At 41.8% G+C, this 9228-nt stretch overlaps 1 protein-coding gene across 1 annotated transcript in view; it reads right to left on the bottom strand.

Moving 5' to 3' along the window:
• crebbpa (CREB binding lysine acetyltransferase a) overlaps window positions 1-9228 on the bottom strand; it is a 66146-nt gene that overhangs the window by 13515 nt on the left and 43403 nt on the right. The window contains exons 14-23 of the mRNA XM_020621002.1: window positions 8690-8872; window positions 7852-8023; window positions 7302-7420; window positions 6927-7166; window positions 5450-5538; window positions 4386-4466; window positions 3687-3743; window positions 2825-2902; window positions 2662-2729; window positions 761-911 (exon numbers count right to left, since the gene is read on the bottom strand). Coding sequence (XP_020476658.1) covers window positions 761-911; window positions 2662-2729; window positions 2825-2902; window positions 3687-3743; window positions 4386-4466; window positions 5450-5538; window positions 6927-7166; window positions 7302-7420; window positions 7852-8023; window positions 8690-8872 — 1238 coding nt within the window. The remainder of the gene's footprint in view (window positions 1-760; window positions 912-2661; window positions 2730-2824; window positions 2903-3686; window positions 3744-4385; window positions 4467-5449; window positions 5539-6926; window positions 7167-7301; window positions 7421-7851; window positions 8024-8689; window positions 8873-9228) is intronic.

Below are 9228 nucleotides of genomic sequence, written 5' to 3'. Positions count from 1 at the left end.
GTTGTAATGAAGAAAAAACAAATACTTTAATATGCAAACAGCATTATGTGAGCTATAGTTAGATGAAGAGGCTAGAACACTATAATATATGGATTATGTAAGGAGGGTCTGCTCTGAACACAAAGACTGTACAAAGCTTTATATGATGTTTCTTCTTCCTGGACTACTTTTATGCAGGGCACAAAGAAATGTTACCACATCCAATGCTGAAACCATTTTCAAGATAACATGTTTCATAGGTGTATAATACAGTGCATAAAATGTTTCTAACAGTTCAAAAATCTTCTTTCCCCTATTTTATTATGATGTAAAAAACTCCTAGGAAACAAGGTCATGAGGTGCAGGACAAATTCCTTGAATATCACTGTTTTTAGTGACACTGCAGAGGTTAATAGGACAAATCAAGTCAAGTGGCCTTGAGTCAATAAAAGCAAACAGTCTTAAATGGGACAGCCTGAAAGATAACAGGATCTTTTTTGAGGGCCCCCTCCCTGCGAGGACAAGATGAGTATGGCAGACTTTGATCTTATGTGCAGAAACAGTGAAAAGCCCACTGAGCTACTCTGGGAGGGTGTGCACATGCCGGTTCCAGAATCACTCTGTGCACTTAAAAGCTTATATAATTATCAAATAAAATGTTTTAACACACCAAAGCATCCATTATTTATAATTCTAAGTTTGTCTGTGGAGACTGTGCTGGTCTTGAATGGAGACCCAGTACTCATTACTTGTGTATTCCTGTCATCAGCGATGCTCTCACCTGGCTTTCATGCCTGGTTTAACTTCCACCGTTTTGTCGGAGCTCGCCACCACCCGCACAAACACCTCTCCTGCCTCTGGGTGGTTTTGCCTCTTCAAGTATTTATTCACACGGTCTTCTATGTACATTCCCAAGCGTGTCGACTGAAGCCCTACAGAGAAAAATACAGCAGAAATGTAAAAATCGTCACTTCTATTGCAAAACTTTCCAGGATGAAAGAAACCAAAGGGTTACATTAGGTTGCAGTCTTCAAGTTAAGCAAATAAGAAAAGCACTAGAAATGATGCTTACGACCAGGCCATAAATTTCACAATGTGAAGGGCAAGGCCACTTGGCTGGGCACCAAGGCCGACAGACAAATGACATGTTGTAAACTATGTATGTGCATATGTACGCAGCCTGAGCAGTAGCATTACAAACTATGGTTTGGTCGATGTGTTCACCATATAAATGAGGCATAGTGGTTTAAATTGCAGATGATTATAAACCATTTAAGGGGGGAAAAAAGAGTAATATTTCATGCCGCTGCAGTGGCAATAGTAGTACCTGTATACCTTTATTATAACTTGTGTAGTACAAATTTGGACTCCATGGTATACCAAGCTGTTAACACCTGATCCAGCTGTCAGTCTGCTGATGTTGCTTAAGATTAAAAGGAATCAGATGCATTAGGACAAATCTGAGGAAATGACGTCTAATTTCTCTTAAGTACTCTTAACGAGTGCAATGGTTTTATGCTTCTGGCATCATGCTGAGTAAATTGACCAGCATCACTTCTGGCACAGCGAAAAGTAAAATTAATGGCTGCCTATTAAGCTTTTAGTTTTGTTTTCATTTAAAATTATAATAAAGGTCACTTTAACACAATGCTCTCATTTTACAGTTCAACTTCTACGCACTCAAACTGTACATTAAATGACTTGTTAACCATATGACAACAGGTGTATATACACAAATCAGTACAGCTGAACAAGCATATGCAATATTTCAGAAAGGGAAAACTACCTTTCAACACTACATGCAATGTTCTACAGCCTCTGAGTTTTCTTACAACTTACAGTATAGAATCAGATATCGCAACCCTCAAACTGCTTACCCAGCAACACTAGAAGAAACCTCACAGACTTTGTAATGTCACATGTAGGACCGCTAGCTTGACTGATACACACTCTGCTAAAAATAGCACACAGATATAGCAATGCAAGGCACAGAGGTACACCAAGAGTTTGTAAAAATGCTGATGTTACCATGCAGTGTTAAAGAGTGAATACTATTAAATTCTCCAACATACTGTGCCAACTAAAATGTTACTACCATGGAGGTTTTACGAGGAGTGCCCCTGACGTCAATAACACAGACCGATGTGAGTGACTGAACATGAACAAATGAACGACTTGGTGATCATTTACTGAGATCACTCATCAGATGTGACAGAGTTAAGAGCTCCGTCGCATCTGATGAAGGCACACTGGCCACCGTGGCTGTTTAAGTCCAACAAATGCAGAGGGGCTTCACGGTCAAATGCAAGGGCAATGACGGCCATGAAATTTATACCCTGGTTACGATGGTAATGGTGATATATGCGAGTCCCTGAGAGCAGCAATCTGTTAGCACCATTTGCTGTAAAGGTCAGATACATTCTCCAGGGTTGCAAACATCAAAGAATACTGGTCAAACCACAAGGCTAACCACCAAAACTGCAAGGCTGGCACAGCAGGAAAACCACTGAGAAATGTGGCCCATGTGGAGATGGAGGCACAGTACATTATCTTGTGTATTCAGCACTTGTGAGACAAAAGTGCAATAATCTGTTGACATTGTGAAGACTACACAAACCCTACAAGGAAAGCTGGTTCAAGGGCCTGCAACTGAAGAATATGAATACAAAGAAGAATACTAACTTTTGGCTGAGAACTTGTTTTCCTTCCTTGTTTTTCCACTCTTCTTCAAACAGTTGTCACAGATGAACCTGGAATGAGAAAGATATTAGTTGAGATTTATTGTTAAAATTAACACATAAAACATGCCAAAAAAGTTTGTCTAAGAGTGAGTTTGTCAACTCACCCAGATGGCCAAATGACCTCGTAGTGTAAGACGCATATCTGGTGCATCTTCCGTCCGCAATCTTTACATTCAACAAACCTGATGAAAAGCAAACATATAAGAGACTTGAGACATTACCACACAGACCGTAGGCCAAATGCTCAAACTGTAAATTATAGAAGTACTACATTAAAGGCAACCGGACGGTCCGCTGCTCTGCTCTAACATGGATAACTGAGAATTTTCATGCATACAAAGCACCAATGCAAAAAACATTGTTCCAGTTCTCAAAATAGGCCAAGTAATGTTTTGGATGGCCACCATGTGTCCGAATGTTGATGATAACTGCTCAGACAGCAAGTAACACAAACACCTCCATTCAACATAATGTTCCTCTAGTCGTTAAGCACTTATAAGCCAGCCAATGCAAGTACGCCTCTGTGGGAGGTTTAGGGCTGTTTCTAATTCAACACTAGGTTACAATGAAAGAGGTTATAAACCTCAACGGAATCTGGCTAAATTAAAAAAATGAGAATGTGTTATTGTATATACAGCCTTTGTTCTCTCATGAAAAAAAACTCATCGAACAGATTTAGAAGTGACACTGGGCAGGCGGTGCTGCTGAGTTGCCCCGAGGCTTCACTGAAGCCAGAGTGACTGATCAGAGAGCTGCGGAAAGAAAATATGCAGACCATGTGCCATATGCACGAAACCAAAGCCAGATGGGGTTACAGAAAATAACTTTTGAAGATGTGATCCAGGATGCAGAAGCAGGAAGAGGCAGTAAAATGATAATTTAACACAAATTAAACTAACTTCTGGAAACGAACCACAACTGTCAGCGCTGGTACCTCTCACTAGCGTGGAGTTTGTGTTGACTTACGGTTCAGGGTCGAGAACATCGTTCTTCTTCCGCTCAAACTGGTCTTTTGATATCATCCTGAAGTATCGGGAAAAGAAATGGGAGACTAAGTAAGAAAATCAGTTTTTCAATACTCAGCTCTGTGCGTTTCTCATTGCTGGCCGAGTCATTGCAGCAATTTACACACCATACTAAAATAAATGGCCTTGAATGTCAATGTGTGGGCATGTGGGTTGTTGTTCAGTGCCACAAACACATACTGAGCATCTGAGCAAAGCCACTGATACAATGTTTGGAAAATACACGGTCCATTGGATCTGAAATAAAAGCCCAATAAAAGGCTGAGTAGTGACTTCTAAGAACTACGCCTACATCTTGGATTAACATGTAAACAAGGTGTTACCAACAACATGATTCAAACAGCTGGAAACATTTTTCACTGGGTATAAAAAGTAAAATTCATTTGCTTAGGTTTTTAAATAGTAAAAAACATGAGAAAGACAATATATGACCTACATGGTTTTGTATCTGATCTCGTTCTCTGATCTGAACATGGTTAAGCAAGAGGGACATTTCTCTTTGTGCTAAAATAAACAAGTTCCAGAAACAATAAAAAGGACAGGAAGATTTTCTCAGTCTATTTCTAAACAAGCACAACTTGAGTTTTTCATTTTTATTTATTTTTTTTGAACACTAGGTTTTATCAGTCCGTTTACTTACGTTTGTGGCTGTGCTGGATCATCTCCTAACGTCACACTCTCCCCCGGGATCTCATTGAAGCACTTCTCACAGAAATGATACCTGCAAAAGTACACATTCAACATTCAGCACAGTCGACATTAGACATGTAGCTGAAGGAAATTTTAAATGCAGCTCTTAATGTCCTTTATGTCATACTGAAATTTAGTAGTCACCACTTGCTTATGTGTTCAGTGCAAACAAACAAAATGCCACTTATTTTTTATGTTTTGTAACGGAGAGCGGAGAATCCTTGAGCTCCCACTGAGTGTAAATGGACCACGCTGCAGGAGCCTCATGCTGTCTGTCAGGCCCTGCTGTATCATTACTGCTGCTGCTCTGCTCTCAAAGTGCCCAGTCAGTGTGTGAAAAAAAGGGCTGCAGTTACACAGTTTATACAGCAGGTGGTGCAAGGACACGTGCTGGAAACTACTCTACAGGCTTTTAACCCAGAGGTAAAGGCAATAATGGGCAATGCTGTTTGTGGCCTTGTCTAAAGCATTATATTTTCATCTGTCACACAAGAGAGGGGGCAGGAACAGTGAATTCACTCAGTCCCCTGACAGATGCAAAAAGGAAAACCAAACACACTGCTTTGCTCCTTTCAGTGTCTGACACTCTTCTGGGTTTAGGTTCTTAAGAGTGTTTTCTTTTATGTGCACTGCTGGAACCTGGATGTTAATAAATGCTGTTGTGAGCAAATCCATTTTGTTGTCTCATGCCATGCCAGGACTGGAAGGCAGAGCTATTAAAACTGTAGCTGTCAGGATGACAGCACTGCCTGGATCACAGTGGTCCCTCTAGCACTATAGAGGAACAGCTCCCAGGCTGCAGGGGATGGTAATGGGCTGCATTTAGTGCCCATCAAAACAGTTCAGAAGCAATTGTGCATGCAAATGTGTGAGATGTATGAGATGATTCAGTTAAAATTCCACCCAGTGTAATATTATTTCATACCCAATACAAAGTTCACAGCCCCCCTAAGTGCAAATATATACACTGATACAAGCAGGCACACACACACACACACACACACACACACACACCTGTTCTGATAACTGTAGTATGTGCCTCCAGTAGGTATGGTGCAGAGCTGCTTGCCATAGCAACACAGGGTCTGAGGGGAGAACTCGTACTGCAGACACAAGTGAGATGACAAAGGAAATCAAAACACATGAAACTAAATCATTCAATTTCTCTTTTCTATTAGGACTAGGTAAACCAACTGGTCAGAGTTAGTACTTATACTTTAACTCTTTTGTTTAGAAGTGGATTTTGTAGGGCTGTACCCGACTAAGGATTTTTTTTTAGTCAACTCTTCAGTGCGACTATTCATTGTTTTTCCTTTTCATATATTTTTTAAAATATATAGCCTAAGAAAGTCACTTTCGGTTTTTTCCCGTTTAGGGGTCGGCATAGCGAGTAGGCACAGCGAATCATCACACTGACGACTCGCATGTTGACAATTGGCACGTGTTTTACGCCGGATGCCCTTCCTGACGCAACCCTGACTCGAACCCGGGCCATAGCGCTGCGCCTTAACCACTAGCCTACCAGGGACGGCTATAGAGCCTAAACTGTCAGAAAATCAATGGGCATGAATATCACTGATAATTTTGGCCACATTAACATGGTATTTAAATGCAAAAGTGACAGAAGCATATTTCTGAGCATTTAAAAATCAAACATTTAAAACAGCTGCAAATTATGTAATATTTAAACTGTGACCTATTTAAATTGGTGATAGGTCTGGATCCCATATGGATTTGTAGGAATAAAGACACAGGTGGCACACTTGTATTTCTGTTGAAACAATGATATTATAGGCTATTTTTTCTTCTGAGACATGGTTATTTATAGCCTAGTTTACCAACACGTTTAAGCTTCTCCTGTCAGTTAATCAAGGTGCATGTTGTGCGTTTAATGCATGCCAGCTTGCACTGCGAACGATTGCCCCCATTTCTAATTCCTTACTGAAATGTTTTCTCAGCTCATTTTGGTTAACTTTCTAGACCCATTTGGATGGGTGCATGTCGTAGTAACAGTCAGTAAACGGTTGTGCATTGCACCTTAATGAAGATGGGTAAACAAACCGGACTCACGTAACATTAGGCTATGCAAAACCAGCTACATCATCACGACTGCCTTTTCTCTTGTAAAAGCAGATCATGATGTTTGAAAACACTTCTAATAAAGTACATATCTCACCTTTATGTAGCTTGTCCTTCTCCAAAATGAGGAGAAGATGACGACAAACTACCAGCTGGTGCTACCTTCTATTGTGATGCACACTGGCTGACAAAAAAAATAAAATAAAACAAAGGCTCGACTTGAAGAGTCTCAGTCGACTGACAGGTCTATTCGACTGTTATGGGGCAGCCCTAGAAGTCTGCCTTGTTTTCAGCGCCAGGCAATGTGAACAAAACTATATCCCTCACACTGATACTTTTTCGGTCTTTCCTACTTCATTTACTGCATCTTCAACTTCCCTGGAGTCCCTGAAGTGAAGCTTCTCCATCTCACCTTCCTCCCGCAGCAGTAGCCCAGGCTTTGCATGACAGGGTCGATCTCTGACTCAAACACCTCGGCCAGTTTGGAACAATACTTGTAGACACGTGACGTCTTGCGGTTGTAGAGCCAAGCATTGTTGAACATCAGCCAGACATCGTCAACGTACTGCCAGGGCTCTTGGTATTGGCCCGTGTCGAGCTTACGCTTTATTGTGGATAGATCTATTGGGTTCTTAACAATGTCAAAGTAGTCCTAGAGAGAGGAGGACGATACAAAGTCTGAGTGCAAAACCCCAAAATGACAAAAGAGCAGTACTGAATTATCTGCTTCAACCAAAATAAGTAATAAATAAGGATTTGTTTTGGTGCGAAAACGTGTGCTACGTACCGGGATACCCAGAAGCATGGGATCCACTGGTTGTCTGAAGGGCAAGGACTCAGGATCCTGCCTGTAGAGAGACTCCAACGTCGGCATCAGAGCCTGGCGCAACTCCTCAGGCTTAAAGACTGAAAAATGAAAAGTAAAGTTAAATGTTAGAGACAAATGTCCATCTCTAACAGAACAAAAAAACCTGTCTTGTCCCCCCTCACATAATTTTGGGATAAAATGCTAAATTTTCTTAATGACAGTAATGTTTAGTCTGACACACCCCACTAAGCAAGTACAGCAGGTTAGTGCAGGCTGAATCTGATCTCTACTCTTCCCATGACTGAGCAAGACTTTTGATTATTTCTCAACTGCTCCTTGCCCACAAATCAAAGGCCTTGAAGCAGGTATTGTGAGTCCACTGTGAAAGTGATGACCGTCCCCAGTTGGCACAACATGGGTGTATAAAAACTAAAGGCCGTGATGAAAAACCCTCTGTGATTATTGAGTGACTTTTTTCTATCAGTCACACACACAACAGGTTTTATTATCCCCTTGGTTTCAAACTCACTTTTTCTCCGTGATTGAGAGGGCGATGAGGACGTTGTGCTGTTGGCCCCACCCTCCTCCTCTTCTTTCAGTTCTGTCTTGATTTCTGGCTTTTTCTCCTCTACCTCCATTGGCTCCGGCTTTTCCTCCGACTCCTCCTTTTTCACCAGCATTGAAGCAGAGTCATCCTCAGTCTACAGACAAATGGCTCATTGTAACACAGTCATGTTTTAAACACACAGGGCTTCAACGAACGATGGCAAAATGTTTTCCTTTTTATTTGTTAGCTGTCTGCTTGTGTGACACTTATGTGCGCATCCCTGCGGAAACTGCTTTGACTCCACGTGACAATATGCTGCAGTGTTCACACATGAAACTAAGGTTTAGTCCTCATTCAACAGGTGTCATGATTTATTCCACAGTTTGATGCTGACAGCAGACAAGATGAAATTGGCTCATTAACCTTGACAGCAGGGAGTAAGAAGAATGTTTAAAATCAACACAAAAAACTTCAAGCATCAATGTTACATCTTCAAACACATCTACAATACCAGATGAAAAGTATATGAACTGATGATCAAATGTGGATGGAGCATACAAAATTAAGATGTCAGGTCAAGCTACATAAGCTATATTTTATTTTATTTTAAAAACATGGGGTGGATAATTCATTGGCAATTGGCATTTGGACCACAGTATATACAGTTGTTACAAGCAGACGAGCTTGTGAGAATTCAGAAAGTTACACAAGTTGTAAGATGCACAACACCCAATGAAGACATTCAGAGGCTGTTTGACCATTTGGCAAACACCTAGTGCTTTTAGTGGTCGCTTAGTTTGATCATGCAGCTCCAACTAACCTCCATCTTGGGCTCAGTTTTGCCGCCAGCGGCCTCAAACTCCGGCTGATGATCATGGTGAGTCTCTGTTTTGACCTCCTGAACTGGCAGGTCCGCTCCGACATGCTGTGAGTGCAGGTCAGCGCTGGCAGCTGAGGCCGGCGTGGGCACCCGGTTATCCAGACTGGCTCCGGGTTGAGACAGCTGAAATGCAGAGGGAGGGATGGATATAGAGAAAGAAAAAAAAATAAGGTATTTGCAACAGCATTACTGCTGTTGTGCATGCAGGGCTGAGGCTATGACACAGATGAGCACCTCCCATATTCATTCCACTGTTTCCTAAAAAAGAAATGTGACATTCCCACTGTGACTGATGCTACAAACAGTGATGAAGATGTAGTAGTGAGACAGAAAGGTAGATGTGGATGGGGCAGGTTGGTACATGGCAGTCAGAGGGATGGGAGCTTGCAGGGGAGGGGGTGGGTGGGTGGTTCAGAGTGGAGGACATGCGAAGGGTCTCAGGCTCACCGGCGTGGTAGGGGGCTGAGGCGGGGGCTGGG

The sequence above is a fragment of the Monopterus albus genome, unplaced genomic scaffold, assembly GCF_001952655.1.
Source record: "Monopterus albus unplaced genomic scaffold, M_albus_1.0 scaffold252.1, whole genome shotgun sequence".
Lineage (NCBI taxonomy): Eukaryota > Metazoa > Chordata > Actinopteri > Synbranchiformes > Synbranchidae > Monopterus > Monopterus albus.
The sequence above is the reverse complement of the archived record's forward strand: the minus strand, read 5'-3'. Positions and strand labels throughout refer to the sequence as shown.